A 23,564-nucleotide genomic window follows, 5' to 3' on the forward strand; every position below is an offset into this window, starting at 1 on the left:
AACTATACAATATTGGCTAAAACAGCCCAGACTACAAAAGGGTAAGAGGTGTCCTATACCCAACCTCTCTTTATTCACAAAATCCTGTTGACAGAGACTATTACTTTTTATTTGGCATAGGTCACAGCAGACCAAGAAGCATGTAAACTGTTGCATTAAGTATATCTACTGGCTATACATTGAAAGTGATATAGTTATACTAAACCATTATATTTTAATATACTGTTTTTATCTTACAGTATATTAGATTAATACTTTTATATGATACACAAGGGACACAAGGGCCCTGTGTTTCCACACAAGCTAAAATGCTACTTATGCTATGTTATATTATATTTTAAAATAAATACATTTTAAATATATAACCTAGAAGACTGGGAAAAAAAACTTATTTTCATTTACTAAACACTTCTGGGGTATTGGTGTGTACCTTTCAAGTAACCTTGGTTATATATAGGCAAAGTGAGCTGCACCCAACCTTGGCTTAAATATGGATATTAGTTTTCATTTCTTGAGACCTGTCTTGTAGCTTTTCTCAAATAGGAAAGTTGTATTTGCAGAGGTAAAAGATATGCATGATCTGGTAAAGCCTTTTGATCTGCAACCTTTACTGATTTTGAGAAGAAAACCCTCTGTTGAAGTTTCTCAATATTTTATGCCAAGTAACCTCTACTTAAGCAAAAGAGATTAAAGTACCCCAAAAGCCACAACCATACTTTAATGAATATTTAAAGAAGCTTTGGCACAGTGTGAGAGGCCCCTGGAGACATGTCCCGTTCCCTCTGGGGTACCCATATCAAATGGTGAGAAACTAGGGCTCAGAATACCTCTTTCACACCGCTCAGAGATTTTTGTTACTAAATTCATCAATTGTAATGTCCCCTTGCTCGGAATGATGTTTCATCCTTCAAATACCGAATCTCTGAGCAGGGGTTAATACTCCGTATAGAAACCTCCTCTAGGAATCAGTGATGCCTCAGATTACAAACTTCACCAATGTAGTCTTTCCCTATGTATCCATAATCCATCAGAAGACAATTTTGACTCAATTTCCCTTTTAAGGATTTGACTACAGAGCAGGATCCCATATATTTTAGATGAACCTGCAGATTAATGCATAAACCGACAAATGTGAATTAATTCTTCACTTTGTTTTGCAACACATCTTTGTTAGAGCAGAATAAAACATGCAAATGAGCACCCATATTGTTTATTATCTAATATATTAATAGTGTCTAATGGTTCTAAATTAAAGTTTCCACATCTTTAATTATCTCAGAGCTTTTTTAATACAAGGCATCAATGATCTTCACGCTGGGTTTAGTCCTGCCAACAGTCAGATACTTTTACCCATATAATTGAGTTGCTCGCAGTTGGGGGCAGTTGTCTATCTCTTTGCGTGTACTTAGCAATCTTAAGAAGCTGGTTTTTACTTTTTAGCCAGATGTTCTATTATTAGAAGACAACGTCAATACTAACTCCTAGTCAACTCTAAAGTACAAATTTTAGGAAGAACACTAAATCTTTTTTTAATTGGACGAAGCAATATTTCACACCAGAATATACAATCTTTAATTAGGTTCTGCCAAGAGATTTAGGAGAATGAGGGGGGAATTGTTTATCAGTGCATTAAAGGTTTAAGAAACAATGGACATTATTCAGTCATGTGAAGAGCTTGCCAGAGGGCATTGGTGCATGTTTTGTAATTAGATTTTGTCAAAAGAGATTGCATGATTGTAAATAGAAGAAAACAAATTTCTCAATTGCAACATATTGGCTGCAGATTGCAGTACCAACTGGAAAATTAGCCAAAGAGGAAGTGAAGAATCATGTATGTTCAGTGCAAGGAAGACATAGTGCAGCAATTACACATAAGGATTGGTAAAATCTGCAATAGTTACAAATATACTTTACAGCTATTGCTATTTTATGGTAAAGAATACCCATAAACATATAGATGAAGTTATGTGCGTGCTGAGGGCGGCAGCTGCAAGAATCTTGTTTTAGCAGCTGCTTAATTAACATGCCGCTGTTAAATCGCACATCAGGCTCTTGGGACGACGGGATGGGTCATAGTACATCTGTATCATAAAACATAGCAAGTGGAGAACAGTAAAATCTCTATGTTACGCTATTCTGATGACAGGAGGAAATTTGGAAATTGCATGGCAGAAAAAAAATTATGTTGAAGAAGATAGATAGGTAGATAAATAATTATATATATATATATATATATATATATATATATATATATATATATATATGTAGATAGGTAGGTAGGTAGGTAAATAAATAGATAGATAGATTGATTTCAGGCTTAAATTGTCTCTAATTCTTCAACAAACATTGTATAAATCAATAGTACAAACAAAAGATACTATGTATATCATGATATCAGGATTCCATACCCACTCCCTCCTAAACTCATCTTACACTATGAGAAAACCGGTAAAGTGCATAAGTTCATTAAAGTATCAGGTAACAACTGCCCTTATAAGTCAATGGAGAGGGAAGAAGGAGGTGGATAGCCTCAGACAGAGGCATAGAGTGCTATAGAGACATAGGGCACCATGATTTCCTTTTCTGTATGTGTAGTGTATGGGAGATATCTTAGCAGCTAGTCTTCATCAACTAGCTCAGGGATAACTGAAAATTAGAGATAAAGGTCACAGAGAGGAAGACAGATGAAAGTTGATAAAATGGTCAGAAATATTGCTACTTCTCATAGACACACACATTTTACTTTACCTTGCTAACTTATCTAAAGGTGAACACAAATTTCTTCAGGTTCAGTAAACTAAAACTTTCATTGTTTGCATTTGGAGACCAATAACCTGTCATGATCTAGTCATACTCTCAGTGAAGAGCTGCCACTATCAACTTTAATTGTAATGTTTTTTTCTCCCTTATTTGTAAGGTCAGTATCAGTTTGTAATCCCAGAAGACATTGATATCGGTGATCCAGTTGGAAGAGTGAGGGCAAATGACAGAGACATTGGAGACAATGCAAAATCTTCATTTGACATCATTGATGGTGATGGGAGAGATGTGTTTGAAATCACTACAGACCCCCAGACACAGGAAGGTGTCATTCGACTGCGAAAGGTAGAGTGTATTTTAACATTATTGTAAACAGATAACTAATCCATAGTGCATCCTAAAAAATATTTTTGGTTGTTAAATAGGATTCATATACCAAACTTAATTTCTCTCTTCAATGAACTTGAGCGTGGTGCCAACGATTTAATAATATATAATTATGGGACAACATTACAAATCATTTCCAGATATATATAGGATATTATATACAGTATAGCTTTATGAAGGTTCCATGCACAGGTTTTTATAAATACCGCCCATAGTCTTTGTGTTTTTTCTCAAGACCGTAATCGGCAAACCTGGAAAGGTAGTAGGGCAAACAGGGCTTAAGAGTTCTATTGCAATCCAGATAATTCATTCTGGACTACTTATAAAAATAAAAATAAAGGCAGTTATCTACCCCCTTTAGGTAGTATTAACATCATCCCCCTTTAGGAAGTAGTAGTAGAAGCCCCATTTAGGTGAAAGTAGTAGTACTAGCATCCCCATTAAGGTAATAGTAGTAGTGTTAGTATAATTAGTAGTAGCAGCCCCATTTAAAAGTTGCAGCCCCTATTGCCAAGAAAAAAAAAAGTGAGAAACATACTCACCTGGCTACTGCGCAGTCCATAGCATGTCTTCTAATCGGGTCTGTGGAATATGACGTCACTTATAGTTAAATGCATCCTGGATCAGCCGGCCCTCTGGACACCTGGTTCACCCAGTGGCCAGTCCAGCCCTGGATACGCCAATCAATAGCAACAGCAACATATGAATAGTCAAAAGTGTGAAGGGACACCCTTATCACTCTATCACCCACCCCCCACTATACATAGAGGGTGTTACTGTGTCTTTAACCCATAGATGATGTATAGATATGGAACTGTTGTCTTGGTGCACATTGTTCAGTAAGTATATGAAGCAGGCGCAGGAACAATTTATATTATCTCTTCAATATGATATTTTTAAATAGATTTTTATAATAATAATTAGTATATTAATATTTTAAATAACTCTTATGGTGACTAATGCAAAGTGAAATGTCAGTGGTAGACTTTCTAGTTTATTATGTTTTGGCCTGTTTTAATATTAGCAATACCATGTATACAAACACAATCTTAAGAGTGGTAAAACACTATCAGGGAAAGACGAGCTGTATACCTGAAGAGATAAAACAATAACATAAATCTCATGGTCCAGGGAAGGAGCTGTAGGCTACAGAAGGTTAGTAAGCATACACATTCCCTAAATCACTGCAGAAGGATCATTACACAGTCACGTTAAAACAAAGGACCTTCCCTGGTTGATATTCAATAGGAACACAAGGTTGCCTGCAATCTATCAAGCTCAATAAATTATTCCTTGTGTTTTTGCTACTTTAACAAAGGTTTAACTGAGGCGCTCCTATAATTAAGTTAATAATTACCTGCCCTGAGACATGTCCATTTCAGCATTCCATGACACCTTGGTATCTTATTCATGGCATTTTATAGGTCAATATGAATATAGAGAAAGTAACAGAATGTATACAGTGGTCCTCCTTGCTTGTGTTAAAGGGGAAATCCACCGAAAAACATCTTATCCTCTATCAAAAGGATGCTCCAGTCATCCGTGCATAGAGCGTACTCTGCTCCGTGCCGGATGACTGGCGACTACAGCTGTAGTGCTGAATTCATGTCTATGGGAGGAGGCGTAGACATGAGGGGATAAGATGTCTGATCATGGGGGTCCCGCTGCTGAGAAACCCCCCCCCCCTGTCATCTGGTGCACGCAGCTTCGCTTCGCTTCATGCCTGATGACTGGCGATGCAGGGGATGGAGTGACATCATGGTCCCGCCCCTCATGATGCTACGCTCAGCCCCCTTAATGCAAAGCTATGGGAGGGGGCATGATGGCCGTCACAACCCCTCACATAGACTTGCATTGAGGGGAGGGGCCATGACATCATGAAGGGAGGGGACCATGACATCACTATATATATATATATATATATATATATATATATATATATATATATATATATATATATATATATATATTGTAAAGATTTCAGCCTGGGTTTCTACTTCATTCAGCAGGCAAACAACAGTTATTAATGAAAGTCTGGCTCCTCGCCAGCTTTATTAGACAGGATAAATAAAAACATAACACAGGAACAAACAAAATCTTAGACTGTCCAGTCACTAACTAAACCACCCAGCAAGCCCTGACTATCAACTGTAGGGCTTTTACCTGCCAGTTAAAACATACAGGGTTTGCATCCTCTTGCTGTGTGTACTAAGACTCCTTGTCTTGTCTACTTCACTGTTGTGGGTGTCACTCACAGCCCTGGCTATGTGCTCCTCGCAAGGACCCCTGCCTCCCCCCAAAACCACCTTGTTGTCTTCTGGGGAGAGCCCCAACTATTCTGTTTCCTTTCTTTATATCTACACTTCCCACATTTCTGCTGGTCTCATAAATTAGGGACCTGATGAGCATCTCTGCTAGCTCAGCTAGGATAAAAGGACTGGGAAAAACTGCCTTTCCTTGTACTTGATCAACTTCGTCCAACAGGTTTTGAGGCACTTGGCTTACTTCTTTAGCAGATTTTATATGCACAACTTTAATGGCGCAACCGTCTTTCATTCGCACTTTCACCAGCCACCGAGCACAAGACTTTTGGTCACCTTTGACAAATCCCTTGTAGAAGGCTCTATTCATGTCACGCCTTTCCAATGCCAGATTCTTCATCTTAGTCTGTGCAGTGCTCTGGAGAATAGGCGCAGACAAGGCAGATGCTCCAGGCCTTTTTCTTCTTCTGTCAACGGCATGACCATCGACCAAACTTTGCTGGTGGCCAAACAAGCCTGCATCACCAATTTGCAAGACTTCTAAGACATTCTCTACAATTTCATGAGGCTTCCCTTTTATGCACCTGTCCATCTTCTCCTTGAGACAGACTCTTCTCCAAATTCTACTTCTGCTGACTTTCTTTTGGTGTTTTCTGGAACTAATCCAGCGCCATGGCCCAGTCTTCTATCACAGTGACCTCTTTTTAAGGACTCTGCTTAATTATTAGCCTTTTCTTTAGGGACACCAACCTTCACAGGCTCATCTGCAGGCTGAGAACTCTTGGCTCCTTAAGGCCTTTTTTCACCTGCACCTTCAGATGTGTCACTGACTTTCTCCTTCTCCAGCTCTTCCATGGCTACCAAAGGGTGCTGGACCTTGAGACATTCTCTTGTCCTCTGACTGTCCTTGGCCTGTCTCTTCCTTCAAGCAAACTTGTTCCGACTCTTCTCCATCTTTAGGAGTAGTCTCCCCCTTTTCAAGGGTCTTGGCCACTTGGGCTTCAGGGTAGTCCCCGGACAGTCTCTCTGGACTGTCTCTCTGCTCACTCCATGACTTCTCTGTTACTTTGCCACGATCTCTCTGCTCACTCCATGACTTCTCTTTCACTTGATCACCTTCTCTCCGCTGCCCGGCAGAAACGTCTAGGGCTCTGGGGTCTGAAACAACATCTGGTCCGGTGGTTTGACCTTCCTGGTCACGATCCATCTCTGGTCCAGACATCACATCTCCTTCACTCAGGACTCTGTCTGTGACAGTAAGCTCTTCAGTACTTCTGCATTATTCACAGACATTTCTGTAGCTTCTTTTCTGGTCACTTCTTCCAGGTGATAGCGCAACTCTAGCCCCACCTTGGGCTCATCTTCAGATGGCGGATGGAACCCATGTTCCTGTACCTGATCCGTTTCTGGTTTTACTGAAGATTCTGTTTCAGTCAAAGACACACTTGTCACTTGAGTCTCTGGATCCTCTTGGACTTTACTCACGGTCGGTTCTTCAGCTCCCCAAGCAGTCTGGCAGACCCCTAGCTGACATATATCTAGTGACTGCTGACACTCCCCATCCTCAGCCTCTACTGAGAAACTCTCAACTAGTGTGTGGTGCAAGTCAAGTGTTGTGGGCCTCCCAGGTGTACCTGCTCTTCCCATAACTGCTGAAAAATGGAAAACCCATCCCCAGTACTACATCATACTCCAAGGAGGGCTCTATTGCAACCTTGTGACTCACGGTACCATAGGGAGTAGAAAACCAGACATTGACAGTTTTATAACCCCAAATATCTGCCTGTATAGACACTATGACAGGGTCCGGCTTCCTGCAACTTTTCTTCACCAGATATAGTAGAACCCTAGGCTCTGACAAATCTTTTTACCATCTACTACCACCAGCTCACACAGGTTTTCTTTTGTCCTGTTCGAATTGGCAGCAGTACACATTACTTCAGAAAACATAGGCATGCATTTTTGACAAAAAAAAAAAAAAACATTATCACACTGAATAGGCTCAATATTTTGAGGACAGTTCATAACATTATGACCCAATTCATGCAAAGTGGGTTTTGTAAAATTTTCTCCCAGTCCTGCATGCAACATTTTCTATTCACCAGACTTTTTTAGTCCAATCTGAAGAGTGCGAGTGTGGGGGACCCCTCTTGAACACTGATGGGACTCATCAGTGTTCAAGAGGGGTCCCCCACACTCACATGATTTCACAACTAGAAATTTGTTGGAGTCACCTTGGACAGAGTTCACACAGTCAAGTAGTGAAACACCGCCCACCATTAACACAGGGACTCTTGTGTGCGATTTCTCTGGCACACTCTCCTCATTACACAACTGCCAAAAATATGGGAAGTCTCTGCCTAGTATAAACTCCACAATAAGCTCTGCACACACCTCCAGTTTATGGATTACTGTCCCATAACATGTTTCAAAGTCAATTAGAACAGTCTTACCAGTCTCTGGTTGAAGCTGCACAAAAGGTATTATGTCCGGCATGACTCTGGATACAGCCGGGTGACAATCCAGTTCCACGTACAGCGGGATACCACCCACCATCAACTCACGTCCATTTTTTCTGGCCTCCTGACCAGAGGAAAATTAAGTGCAAAGACGTCCTCCTGCTTAGCTGCAGCCAATTTCATCTTCATATCCATCTTGGCAACAACCGGTAGCTGGCCACGTCAGTTGCTCCTAGCAACAGCATTTCGACGTTGACCCATCTTTGCAAAACAAAAAATCCTACACGGTTAACTGCTGTTGCGCTGCACAGGCTGCCTGTCCACCTGTCTCCTCACCTGAGAGAGCACTCACTTGCTTGATGCGATCCGTTGCACCTAGCAACGCTTTCATCACAGGCTCAGTCCTGCTCTTGTACTTCACAGCTAGGCTTGTCCCACTTGCAACATGCACAGTTGGTTGCTCCTGGCAACAACTTCCCTGTAACTCAACCATTGGTTGCTCTTAGCAACATGCTGCCAGTATCCTCTAACAGTTGTAAGGAGTCCTTGGAGGATCGTCCTTGATACAGCCACAGGACACGTTTTTACTTAATTCAGAAGGCAAACAATAGTACTTTATGCAAGTCTGGCTCCTCACCGGCTTTATTAGACAGGTTGCAGGATAAATAAAAACATAACACAGGAATAAACAAAATCCTAGACCGTCCAGTCACTAGCTAAACAACCCGGCATGCCCTAACTATCAACTTGAGGGCTTTTCCCTGCCAGTTAAAACATAAGTTTCCTGCAACCTTTTGCTCACTGTTCACACACAGTGTTTGCAGCCTCTCGCTCTGTGTACTAAGACTCCTTGTCTTGTCCACTTCACTGTTGTAGGTGTCACTCACAACCCTGGCTATGTGCTCCTCCCAAGGACCCCTGCCTCCCCCCAAAGCCACTTTGCTGTCATCTGGGGAGAGCCCCGATTATTCTGTTTCCTTTCATTAAATCTAGATTTCCCACATTTCTGCTGGCCTCATTAATTAGGCACCTGATGAGCATCTCTCCTAGCTCAGCTGGGATAAAAGGACTGGGAAAAACACCCTTCCATTGCCCTAAAACCTGCCTCAATGCCTAACCTACCAAACCTGCAACCTTGCCTCAGGGGGTTATATTCACTTTCAAGTTTGAAATTCATTAATAGTTTATGAGGGAGAGGGGATACCTAACCAGCTTCAAGGCTTTTTTTGATCTTAAAATCATGGCCAAACAACGAGAACACTAGAAAGGAACTTACATTTCAGGCAGTACTGATAAGCTGTCTTAGGTTTAGTTCAGGACCTAAGGGGTGGAGCGTCATGCTCCACCCCTTAGGTCCTGAACTAAACCTAAGACAAACCTATTTATCCTGCAACCTGTCTAATAAACCTAAGGAATCTGTCATTGATGTTCATCAGATCCTTGTGTCATCATAACCCACCTCTGAGGCCCTGCACTAGTCAAAACAGGATCTATTTGTTTTCCTGGAATGTTCTTTTAACCCCTTAAGGATCAAGCCCATTTTCACCTTAAAGCTTACCTGTCAGATCACCAAAAAAAAAAAAAAAAACTCTTAAATGTTGCTCAGTATCTCATCCTGATCATGTACATATATCTTTATGTGTCTATGACCAATATTTCTCTTAGAATTCACTGTATTTACTTGAAGCGATTGCAAAGTAAAAGTACTTTTCATTTACAGCAGGGGGCGAGTCCTCACTGTGATGACCCCCCCATCCCCCTCCCCCCCCGTCCCTCACTGCTCTGGGAGCGGTAACCCTTTCCTTTCTGGTTTTATGCTATACAGCTTTTATGCTATACAGCTTTAGCAAAACTACCAATTCCAGCATGCCCACACATCCTATCAGTTGTAGTTTTGCAACAGCTAGAGGCATATGGTTGGTAAAACTAATTTTCACCATTGTTGCTGCAGGCTGTGTCCCTCAACTTGCTGCAAAACCACAACTCCCAGCATTTCCACACATCATTTGGCTCTGCAGGCGTGCTGGAATTTGTAGTTTTGCAACAGCTGGAAGCATATGATTGCAGTCCCCCTGTAACACACACACACAAATTTACTTCATATATTCACAGATATACACACACACACATATATATATATATATATATATATATATATATATATATATATATATATATGTATATATATATATATATATATATATATATACATATATATATATATATATATATATATATATATATATATATCCACATATATATATATATATATATATATATATATATATATATATACATGCAGGGACACTTACTTTTTAAACAAAGAAATCCTCCATTCAGTCTTTTGTCTCCTGCCCAGTCACGGCAGCAGTGTGCTTCTGCCCCTCCCCCTCTTCTCTTCACACAGCAGACAGTGAGGGAGCATGTGCCTCTGCCCCTCCCCCTTATCTTCACACAGCAGACAGTGGGGGAGCCTGTGCTTCTGCCCCTCCCCCCTTCTCTCCACAAGTTTAGACCTGCAGACCTGTCAATCATGAAATGGGTCCATGACGTGGGTGATTACAAGGGGACACAGTAGGATTAGTATGTATCCCAGGAGGCAGGGGAGGCAGTTCTTTGACTAGCTTTTTCAGTATGAAATACAGAATTTTTTTAATGAAAGCAATTCAAAAGTTTTTATATCTGGCAGTGCCCATTTAAGGACCAGAGCATTTTTTTTGCAAATCTGACCACTGTCACTTTAAGCATTAATAACTCTGGGATGCTTTTACTTATGAATTTGATTCCGGTTTTTTTCATGACATAGTCTACTTTAACATAGTGGTACATTTTCATAAATACTTGCATCATCTCTTGGTGAAAAATTCCAAAATTTCATGAAAAATTCAAAAATTTAGCATTTTTCTAACTTTGAAACTCTCTGCTTACAAGGAAAATAGACATAACAAATAAATTTTATATTGATTCACATATACAATATGTCTACTTTGTGTTTGCATCATAAAGATGACATTTTTTACTTTTGGAAGATATCAGAGGCCTTCAAAATTCAACAGCAATTTTCAAGTTTTTCACAAAGTTTTCAAATTCTGAATTTTTCAGGCACCAGTTTTGAAGTTTCACAGAAATAGCAGCAAAGTGAAGGAGAAAATTCTAAATCTCCATTTATTTACACTAACATGTCCTTGTGGACCCATTTTTTGAATTTTGACAAGGGGTAAAAGGAGAAAAACCCTCCAAAATGTATAACCCTCCAAAATGTGTAACCCAAAACCCAACATTGGCACCTAACAAGGGGTACAGTGAACCTTAACACCCCACAGGTGTTTGACAAATTTTCAGTAAAGAAAAATTAGATTTTTTTTTCACTAAAATGCTGGTGTTACCCCAATTTTTTCATTTTCACAAAGAGTTATAGGAGAAAATGTCCCCCAAAAGTTATAACCCCTTTTCTTCTGAGTATGGAAATATCCCGTGTGTGGACATAAAGTGCTCTGTGAGCGCACTGCAATACTCAGAAGAGAAGGAGCCACGTAAGCCCTTTCTGTCCACACATGGGGTATTCATATACTCAGAAGAAATAGGGTTACAAATAATGTGGGGCTTTTTTCCTATTACCCCTTGTAAAATTAAAAAATTTGTGATAACACCAGCATTTTTGTGAAAAATTACACATTTTTCGTTGTCACATCCAACTTTAACGAAAATTATTTTTGCATTTATGTCAGAACCACTGTAACGATCAGCCACCCCTGTGCAAATCACCTCAAATGTACATGGTGCTCTCACCATGTACATTTGTGCATCCACAGAACATTTTACCCCCACATATGGGGTATTTCCGTACTCTTTCGTACCGGGTCTGTTTTTCCTTTTACCTCTTGTAAAAAGGAAAAGTATGGAGCACCACTAGCATGTTAGTGTAAAAAAAAAAAAAAATTTACAATAATATGCTGGAGTAGACCCCAACTTTACCTTTTCATAAGGGGTAAAAGGAGAAAAAGCCCACCAAAATTTGTTAGGCAGTTTCTCCCGAGTACGGAAATACCCCATATGTGGCCCTAAACTGTTGCCTTGAAATACGACAGTACTCCAAAGTGAGAGAACGCCATGCACATTTGAGGCCTAAATTAGGGATTTGCATAGGGATGGACCCGGATGCAAGAATTACACTTGCTTCCGATACCAAAATAACCCTACGGCAGTGTTTCCCAAACAGGGTGCCTCCAGCTGTTGCAAAACTCCCAGCATGTCTGGACAGTCAATGGCTGTCCGGCAATACTGGGATTTATTGTTTTGCAACAGCTGGAGGCACCGTTTTGGAAACAGTGCTGTACCAGACGTTTTTCATTTTTATTGGGGGGGGGGGACTTTATAGGGGTGTGTGTATATGTAGTGTTTTACTTTTTATTTTGTATAGTGAAGTGTAGTGTTTTAAGGGTACATTCATACAGGCGGGTTTCACAACGATTTTTCTGCTGGGAGTTTGAGCTGCAGCAGAAAAGTTGCTGCATCTCAAACCTGCAGCTAGAAACTCACTGTAAACCCCCACCCATGTGAATGTACCCTGTACATTAACATGGGGGGGGGGCAAACCGCCAGCTGTTGCAAAACTACAACTCTCAGCATGCCCTTTGGCTGTACATGCATGCTGGGGGTTGTAGCTATGCAACAGCTGGAGGCACACTGGTTGCAAAACACTGAGAGCTTGTTACTTAACTCAATTTTTCGCAACCAGTGTGCCTCCAGCTGTTTCAAAGCTACAACTTCCAGCATGTACGGTCTATCAGTGCATGCTGAGAGTTGTTGCTTTCAAAAGCTGGAGGCACACTGGTTGAGAAACACTGAGTGAGGGAACAAACTCTGTGTTTCGCAACTAGTGTGCCTACAGCTGTTGCAATACTACAACTCTCAGCATGCACTGACAGTCGAATGGCATGCTGGGACTTGTAGTTATGCAACAGCTGGAGGCACACTGCTACAACCCCCAGCATGCCCTTTGGCTATCCATGCATGCTGGGGGCTGTAGTTCTGCAACTGCTGGAGGCACACTTTTTCATAGAAAAAGGTGCCTCCAGCTGTTGCATAACTACAACCCCCAGCATGCGCAAACTACTAAAGGGCATGCTGGGAGTTGTAGTTGTACATTCCCTTTTGTGCATGATGGGAGTTTTTGCTAAGCAACAGCAGGAGGCCAGCATTACCTCCTGCTGCTTCGCTCTGTCCCTCCCAACTGCCGCTGCCACTGTCTCAAAATGATTTCAGCCGGCATCCCGGTCCAGTTCCTGCCCGGCGAGCAGCGGGACTGGAACTCCCATGGCATACAGGTACCCCCTAGATCCTTAAGTACCAGGACGTCAGGGCGTACCTGTACGCCCTTGGTCCTTAAAGGGTTAATATTTTGAATTTTAAACAGCATGAGTAACATACTGCCTACTATATGACAAGCTGTTATCACTGCCTTTACTGCCTAGAAATAGATTTTGTAGTTAAGTTGAGAGACCAGTGCCAATAAAGCAGAAAGTAGCATTCATTTACAGATCTTGACATGAGGAAATTTTAAGAAATGAACCTCATTAACAATGACCTTCTACACTTCTTATTATTTCCATGTGTTCAGAATACAAAATACACTTTCAGTCAAACCTTGATTTGAAATCAATTAGGAGCATTATCATATCTACTCCAGCTTTATCATAAAAGTGCTCCGAATGATGTAGTAAAAAGAATGATGATTGATGTCTATAAATGAACTAGCTTTATGACAAAGCCACAATTCATTCATCTTTACTGCAAACCACTTTTAATTTCACTTGTCCAAAAGTGGCAAAGTGCCATTAGTTCCTAGCACGGAGGGGTCTTAATTCAGACATAAGCTATGTTTTTTATTTTTTTTTTAATTAAAGAATACCTTTCACTAAATAAACTTTTCTAAATTAACTCCCACACTTAGAAAAAATTTCAGAGTTTTAAAAAGCTCTGTGTCATACCTTTCTTCTTGCTCACATAGTGAAATCTTACAGCAGAAGAAAGTGGGCGTTTAATCTATTCATCACAGCACTGCAGCGATGTGAGGGCAGAAGTGGTCCGCTAGCAGACTTCAGTGATGTCATGCCTGCTGGGGGACCACTTCTGCCCTCACATCGTTGCAGCGCTCTGATGAATAGAGGACCTCAAGCTCTGGACAGCAGCTTTCAGTATGTGCTTCTTTCAGTGAGGCTCTGTTCAGCTTTTAGTCTGTGCAGCTGTCAATCAAGTTCAGTGCAGAGAAACACTTCCTGAGTTTGGTCTCCAGCCAATACAAGCAGGAGACCAAAATCTGAGATTTTGACCAGATGAAATGTGTTCTGGCCAAGAAGGGAGACCCCTGGTGGCCAGAAGTATACAGCCGAAAAACTAACATAAACCTTTTTTTATTTCTTTATGGAAGCCAATTACAAAAGATATTTATTTGGCATACGGAATCAAATATTATCCCCTTCCCGCAAAATCAGGTATATGTACGTGATGATTAGGGATGACTTCCCGCAACACTGTACCTTATGAGAATAAACTGTCACAGAGCCGCCGGGTACTGTGACAGTTTATTGAGCTTGGCTGTGCTGCACAGCCGAGCCTACCTGAAGCCAGCCAGGGACTGATCGCAGCAGTCCCAAGCCAGCGATTGCTGCTATTGGTCCATCAGTGCAGACGGACCAATAGCAGAGATCTGGCGGGGGTGGTGAGGGCGGCCCTATTGGAGGAGGCTACCCGCGGGCTCTCCGATCCTGAATTAACCCTGTAGATGCTGCGTTCACTGTGACCACAGCAACTATTAGGGTAAGAGAGGGAGGGAGCTCCCTCTGTAACCGATCGGTGCTCTGCTAAGTGAAAGCAGAGCGCCGATGGTTGCCATGGCAACTGGGGGACTGACCGTGGCCTCCGTTGTTATGGTACAGATCAGTCTTTACCTAAGGTAGTGACTTATCTATCCGATGTCTATGACAGTCATAGGCATAGGCATAATTCAATGTAGCACAGATTTGTACTACATTGAATTATGTGTATAATAGTAAAAAAAAAAGTAAAAGGTCAAAAAAGTGAAAAAAATATTTAAAAAAAATGAATAAAAATTAGAAAAATAAAATAAAAAACTGTGAAGAAAATTTAATAAATTATATATATATATATATATATATATATATATATATATATATATACCCAAAAATAGTCCCCCAAAAAACATCAACATGTCCCACAAAAAAGAGTCCTCACACAATTGCATCACTGAAAAAGTAAAAAAAAAAGTTATGGCTCACAAAATATGGCGAGTTTTTATGCTATAAACGACCGCAGAATAGATTTTTTGATGTATACCACCTTATAAAAATATAAGTAAAAAATGATCAAAGTGTCACATGTATCCCAGAATGGTACCAATGAATGTGTCAACTTGTCTCCCAAAAATATTTTTGCATCCCAAGGCCTCTGCGACTTTATATGATGCCAACAAAATATCCTAAACTAAAAGGATGCTCTAAAATCCACAAAGCATGCCTTCATGTCTGAGGCCTGTGTGAGAGATGCGTAGAGCATAAAGGCCACATATGGGATATTTCTAAATACATCAGAATTCAGGGAATAAATATTGATTTGTATTTCTTTGTCAACACCTACTGTGTTACAGAAAAAAAACATTATTAAAGTTAAATATCTGCAAAAAAATTACATTTTAAAATTCAGCCTCCATTTTGCTTTCATTTCTGTGAAACATCTAAAGGGCTAATACATTTATTTATTTATTGTCATTCTGACTACTTTAAGGGGTGCAGTTTATAAAATGGGGAAGTTTATGTTTGCATTTAACATACAGGCCCCTCAATTCCACTTCAGAACTGAACTGCACCATGAAAAATCTGATTTTGAAATTTTATTGAAAATCGGGAAAATTGCAGCTAAAATTATAAACCTTCTAACATTCTAAAAAAGTAAAAGAATGTTTATCAAATGATGGGAACATAAAGTAGAAATTTTGTAGATGTGAATTAATCACTAATTTGGTGCGTTGTGGCTATTTATTGTAAAAGCAGAAAATGTAAAGTCTAGAAATGTAAAGTCTAGTCTTTCATTTTTTTTCGCTGAATTTTAGATTTTATTTTACAAAAAACGCTAAATACAGTACAGACCAAAAGTTTGGACACACCTTCTCATTCAAAGCGTTTTCTTTATTTTGATGACTATGAAAATTGTAGATTCACACTGAAGGCATCAAAACTATGAATTAACACATGTGGAATTATAGACATAACAAAAAAGTGTGAAACGACTGAAAATATGTCATATTCTAGGTTTTTCAAAGTAGCCACCTTTTGCTTTGATTACTACTTTGCACACTATTGGCATTTTCTTGATGAGCTTTAAGAGGTAGTCACCTGAAATGGTCTTCCAACAGTCTTGAAGGAGTTCCCAGAAATGCTAAGCACTTGTTGGCCGTTTTGTCTTCATTGGGTTCAGGTCTAGTGATTGTGGAGGCCAGGTCATCTGGCGCAGCACCCCATCACTCTCCTTCTTGGTCAAATAGCCCTTACACAGCCTGGAGGTGTGTTTGGGGTCATAGTCCTGTTAAAAAATAAATGATGGTCCAACTAAACGCAAACCGGATGGAATAGCATGTCGCTGCAAGATGCTGTGGTAGCCATGCTGGTTCAGTATGCCTTCAATTTTGAATCAATCCCCAACAGTGTCACCAGCAAAGCACCCCCACACCATCCCACCTCCTCCTCCATGCTTCACGGTGGGAACCAGGCATGTAGAGTCCATCCGTTCATATTTTCTGCATCGCACAAAGACACGGTGGTTGGAACCAAAGATCTCAAATTTGGACTCATCAGACCAAAGCACAGATGTCCACTGGTCTAATGTCCATTCATTGTGTTCTTTAGCCCAAACAAGTCTCTTCTGCTTGTTGCCTGTCCTTAGCAGTGGTTTCCTAGCAGATATTTTACCATGAAGGCCTGATTCACACAGTCTCCTCTTAACAGTTGTTCTAGAGATGTGTTTGCTGCTAGAACTCTGTGTGGCATTAACCTGGTCTCTAATCTGAGCTGCTGTTAACCTGCAATTTCTGAGGCTGGTGACTTAGATGAACTTGTCCTCCAAAGCAGAGGTGACTCTTAGTCTTCCTTTCCTGGGCGGTCCGCATGTGAACCAGTTTTTTTGTAGCTCTTGATGGTTTTTGTGACCAGCTGACCCTGAGGATGGCCTGGCCCATCGGACAAATGCCTGGTGTACTAGATGGCCAATCCGGTCCTGGTCCCTTTACAGTGTTGTCAGCTAAGGACACGCACAGTAGCAGACCAGCCTACTACAGGATACTCTGATACAGGGACTGACAGTGGCCTCTGTGTTTATGGCAACAGATCAGTCTTTACCTAACGGCGTCAATTCTAAGCATAATGTTTGGAGGAATCAAGGCACTACTCATCACCTGCCAAATACCATCCTCACAGTGAAGCATGGTGGTGCCAACATCATGCTGTTGGGGATGTTTTTCAGCAGCTGGGAAAGGTATACAGGCTAAAGTTAAGGGAAAGGTAAATGGAGCAAGATGCTGATATATATATATATATATATATATATATATATATATATATATACAGATAGAGAGAGCTCAGACTAAGCAGAAAGTTCACCTTTTAAGATGGCAAGGTAGGAGATTCATCAAAACCTGTACAAGGGAAAAGTTGAATAGTTGCCCATAATGAAAAATCTGATTGTTTTTTTAATTTTTGTAAAGGCTTCTGAAAAATAAAATAAGTCTGGGTTCACATATATAAGGTGTCCAGCATAGTTTCCCTCTGGCATACACCAGAGGTAAACTGATGCTAGAACTGATCCCATTCATTTGAATGAGACAGTTCACAATCATCCAGTGTCTCAATTTTGACGTGGATAGTTGGACGTGCCAGAGAGTACTGGACAGGGGAACACAGCTTGCTGTCCAGAAACAATGGATGCCAGATGCCGTACAACTTGTCATAAGTTGGGGCATCAATTGTGTCCAGATCTAGGCTGAGTTCCCCTATGCTGGATGCTGTACATCTGTGATCCCAGCCTGAGCAATCTGATTGGTTGCTAAGGGTTATTGGTCAACATTTCATCTGCATAGGTTTTGATAAATTTCCCCCAGTGAACTTAAGTCCAAAGCTAAGAAAACACAGAACTGGCTTAGGGAAACTTTGTGAATGTTCTTGAGTGGTCCAGCCAGAGCTCGTCGAACAACTCTGGCGAAACCTGAAACATTCTGTTATCATATTCTCATTATTGGATATTTAGTACAGATTACTGAGGGACAACATAACATAACAGAAAAAAATTAAAGGGTCTGAAGACTTTCCAAATACATTGTATATTGACTCAATGATCATGTTTTATAGGATACTGCAGTCAGAATTAACATAATCTTAGCTAAGTAGCCTCTTTAATCTAAAAGAAGAACTTTAGGCAGATTCTCAGGGTCCATGGTCCTCTACAGACAACATGTCCACTTTAAATTTCAAATGGGTAACAAAATCAATAGGATCTTAGGTTACTTTTGCATTAACCTGTTAGAAAGTAACCTTAGAAATTCCAAGTGATGTTGCAGCCCTTTGGGGTTCTATTTTCTTATCGTGTCAGTGTCTGGGCCCCTGGGAGATCATATTGTAATTTGGTTGGTCAGATCGACCCAATTTACAAAGAGCTAATGTTCCTTCAAGTCCATACCTACAATAACTTGGTTTTTACTTGTTCTGTATACTTCTGACCACCTGTTTAAAATGAAGCCTTCCTTCTTACACAAAAGGGAAAAAAAAAATTAAAAAAGTCAATATCTGATGATCTCAAAAGTACTACTCAGAAAATATCAACACTAGACCACTGTGGATGTTTAGAGAAGTTGCTTATCCAGAGAAATACATCCAAATTCAGCATTTTGTGGCTTAAAGAACAAGCCTTGAATAAAACAAAACCTAAAGTTCTAGGTAAAATTCTTTATGAAATTCTTCTTTACTGAATATATTTATTTTTCTTCTACATCCTGGTAGTAACTTACATCTACTCCTTTAAACAATAAAACTATGTCAGACTCTGCATCATACCATCTCATTACATGACAGGTGTAGACTTGTTCAATAAGAGCTGTGCAAGACAGTTAATATCTTTATTCTGCAATATGTTCCATGTAAGCCTGATATTTGCATATTCATTAGTTCTGGCATTTTACAGCTCATTGTCTCTAGTCTGAAATATCCCGAAAATTTAGTGGATTAAAGCACATTAACTTACTCTCTTATGTGAATCCCAGTGGGGATTTGTATTGTTGTACTTCAAGCTCCCATTTTCTCTAAACTATGATATACATCACCCAAGCTTGTGTTTAAGAAAGAAAGAAAGAATTGGCCTATGTACAGTTTTTTCTTTTAAAATCAAGAAAGGTTAGCCAGAATATATTCCAATATGAATACTTAGTTCACTGTAATGGTAAGTGAATGATCATCAGACTTGTATAAAAGGGACCAGCCTTGAATTAGGGCATCTGGAAGATGAATTACAGGGGGGCTGTCTTGGGGTCTTGGGGTTTAAAAAAATAAAAATAAAAATAAATAAATAAATAAATAAATATATATATATATATATATATATATATATATATATACAGTAACCCCCCGACCTACGATGGCCCCGACATATGATAAAATCGACATACGATGGCCTCTCAGAGGCCATCGCATGTCGATGTCAGCATCAACATACGATGCTTTTACATGTCGGGGCCATCGCATTAACTGCTATCCGACAGCGCAAAATGCTTAAGCTGCTGTCGGATAGCAGTTTAAGCATCCCTGGCAGGTTCACTTACCTATTCCCGCTGCTCCAGGTCCACTTCGCGATCCTCCGGTGTCTTGCGCATCTTCTCCAGGGTCCGGGCCTTGCTTTCCGGCGTCGTTATTACGTCACTACGCACGCCGCGCCGGCGCAGCAGCGTAATAACGTCACCAGAAAGCGAGGCCCGGACCCTGCAGAAGATGCGCAAGACACTGGAGGATCGCGAAGAAGACACCGTAGCAGCGGGACAGCATCGGGAGCACCTGGAACAGCAGCGGGAGCGGTGAGGACCTGGTGTGGAGCGACGGGGACAGGTGAGTATAACTTCCTATACTTTACATTGCACGGATCCCTCAACATACGATGGATTCGACAAACGATGGGTCGTTTGGAACGAATTACCATTGTATGTTGAGGGACCACTGTATATATATGCCTGGGGTTGTGTAAAAAAAATAAGTAAGTCATACACGCTTGGAGCTTCCGTTCCAGGGACCCCTGCAATCAGACATCTTATCCCTTATTATTTGGATAGGGGATGAGATGTTTAGGGGCGGAGTACCCCTTTAACCTCTTAAGGACACTGCGTCATACCGGGTCGGTCCCGGCGGCTAATAATAGCCGGGACCCTGGGTTAATAGTGTGCGGCACCGATCGTTGTGCTGTACGCTATTAACCCTTTAGACGCTGCATTCAAAGTTGATTGCCACATCTAAAATGAAAGTAAAAGCTCAGTCAGGCTGATCGGGACCATTGCGGTGAAATTGTGATGTGCCGATCAGCTAGAACGCGTGCGCAGGTCCCCTAACCTGCTTCCGTCGCGCCTGAAATCTAGGCTTGAGCAATCGACCACTGATAACACTGATCTTTGCCATGTCAATGCACGGCAATGATCTGTGTATGAGATTGGTATGTGCAGTGTAATAGCCACAAGGAGGGCTATGACACTGCAACAAAAAGTCTGAAAAAAAGTTAATAAAGATAATTTAACCCCTTCCCTTATAAAAGTTAGAATCACCCCCCCCCCCTTTTCCCATTTAAAAAAAAGAAAAACTGTGTTAATAAAAATAAACATATGTGGTATCACCGCGTGCGGTAATGTCGTTAATTAAACCACACGGTCAATGGCGTAAGCGCAAAAATTAAAAGGTTATAGGGGTCAGAAGATGAAAATTTTAAATTTTCCTACATGTAGATATGATTTTTTTTAGAAGTGATACAAAATCAAACCTATATAAGTAGAGTATAATTTTAACCGTATGGACTTACAGAATAAAGGTAAGATGTCATTTTTAGCGAGAAATGCACTGCGTAGAAACAGAAGCCCCCAAAAGTTACAAAATTGCATTTTTTTTTTCAATTTTGTCGCACAATGAATTTTTTTTCACTTCGCCATGGATATTTTGGATATATGGATATATAAAATGACTAATGTCACTGCAAAGTAGAATTGGTGGCACACAAAATAAGCCATACTATGGAATTTTAGCTGCAAAATTGAAAGCGTTATGATTTTTAGAAGGTGATGAGGAAAAAATGAAAATGCAAAACAGAAAAACCCTGCGTCCTTAACCCTTTAACGACCATGGACGTAAATGTGCGTCATGGTTTGGTGGGACATCGCGCACCAGGACGTACATTTATGTCCTTTGTATGACCGAGAGCATCGGAACGATTGCGCGGATGTCCGCCATCAATACAGATCACGGCATCTGCGGCAGTGCGGTACTTTCAATGGATGATTGGATCACCCGCAGCGCTGACGCGGTGATCCAATCATCCAGCATGGCGGCCGGAGGTCCCCTCACCTGGCTCCGGCCGTCTCCCGGGGTCTTCTGCTCTGGTCTGAGATCAAGCAGACCAGAGCAGAAGATCACCGATAATACTGATCAGTGCTATGTCCTATGCATAGCACTGAACAGTATAAGCAATCAAATGATTGCTATAGATAGTCCCCTATGGGGACATAAAAAGTGTAAAAAAAAAGTTGCATTTTTTTTTTTAAAGTAAAAAAAAAGTGAAAAATCCCCTTCCCCAATAAAAATTTAAATTGTCAGTTTTTCGCATTTTACCCCCAAAAAGCAAATTTTTTTATAAACATATGTGGTATCGCCGCATGTGTAAATGTCCGATCTATCAAAATATAATGTTAATGATCCCGTACGGTGAATGGCGTAAACGATAAAAATAAAAAAAAAGTCCAAAAATGCAGCTTTTTTGTCACATTTTATAAAAATTTTTTTAATAAAAAATGATCTAAAAGCTTTATATATGCAAATGTGGTATAGATAAAAAGTACAGATGACGGCACAAAAATTAGCCCTCATACCACCCTATATACAGAAAAATGAAAAAGTTATAGGTGGTCAAAATAGGGCGATTTTAGATTACTGATTTTGTACAAAAAGTTTTAGATTTTTTTATATGTGGTACAAAAATATAAAAGTATCTAGCCATGGGTATCATTTTAATTGTATTGACCCACAGAATAAAGAACACATGTAATGTTTACAGTAAAGTGTACAGTGTGAAAAAAAACAACTTCAAAATGTGAAAAATTGGGGTTTTCATTTAAATTTCCTCCCTAAATTTTTTTTTTGTGTTAACCGTACATTTTATGGTAAAATGAGAGGTTTCATTACAAAGTACAATTGGTCACGCAAAAACAAGCACTTATATGGGTCTGTAGATGGAAATACAAAAGAGTTATGGATTTTAGAAGACGAGGAGGAAAAAACAAAAATGCTAAAATAAAATTGGCTTGGCCCTTAAGGTTAAAATGGGCTTGTTCCTTAAAGGGTTAATGGGTTAAGTCTAGTCTCCTAAATCCATTTCTTTAGATACTGAGGTTAGGACTGTAGCAAATATTCTAAATTTTGCCTACACCACAGATGAATTATCTTGCACCCACATAAAATTTTAGATGCCAGAGTTCTGACCATACCTCTAGTTTACCACCATAAGGTGATTTTAGTACATACCTGGCAGACAGTAATGGACATGCTGAGGAAGGATCGGCACTTGTCTTGGGGTTAAATGGCTATGTTGTGCGATTACCATAACACTGTGGCTAGCTTTTTGTGAACTGGTATTTCCTTTTTGAATTTTCTTTTTTTGACTACAAATCCCACAATTCCATTTTCATCCCCCCCACACATCAGCCACCCCACCCATTGAAACATAAATGAGCTGCATCCATTCAAATCAGTGTGGTTTTCAATCAGGGAGCCTATAGCTGTTGCAGATTGATCTCTCTTCCACCAAGCGATCGCTCCACCCATTGAAGCAGACAAGCTCCCTGTCATCAGCTGACTAGTGAGTCAGGTCTCAGCCGCATTGCAAGCTGACAACAGTCATTTTGTATGCTGGTAAAAATAAATATTGGAGTGAAAATCACAGAAGAATTGTGAGAAAACCCTAACACACCGGTACAGACATTATATTATGAACTACACTAACTTTACAGCCCCTGTAGCATAGTCAAATAAAAATAAATTCCTGGAATACCCCTTTAATAATTTTCCATTTTCAGTATTTCTCCAGAAATATCAACCATATTACAAATCTGTGTCATCAGCAAAAATACCAATACCTTACTATCAAGACGTTCTTCAATAAAACTGATAAATATACTAAACAAAATGGGTCCCAGTACAGATAGCTGAGGTACCCCACTGGTAACAAGACCTCGCTCTGAATGATTTCAACAGGCACCATTTACAATGCTAGATTTCACCAAATGTGGTGTGCAGGGGTATTAAACACTTGCTGCCTATTGTTCTATATATTACATTTAATCACTGAGGGCCCAGCAATGGGATTATGATAATGTATTGAAATAGTAGGATTTATG

General features: G+C 40.2%; 1 protein-coding gene across 1 annotated transcript in view; it reads left to right on the top strand.

The window, feature by feature from the left end:
• Positions 1-23,564, top strand: part of LOC130276564 (cadherin-8) — a 415,905-nt gene that overhangs the window by 266,860 nt on the left and 125,481 nt on the right. The window contains exon 6 of the mRNA XM_056526106.1: positions 2,918-3,105. Coding sequence (XP_056382081.1) covers positions 2,918-3,105 — 188 coding nt within the window. The remainder of the gene's footprint in view (positions 1-2,917; positions 3,106-23,564) is intronic.

Source organism: Hyla sarda, chromosome 6 (genome assembly GCF_029499605.1).
Source record: "Hyla sarda isolate aHylSar1 chromosome 6, aHylSar1.hap1, whole genome shotgun sequence".
Lineage (NCBI taxonomy): Eukaryota > Metazoa > Chordata > Amphibia > Anura > Hylidae > Hyla > Hyla sarda.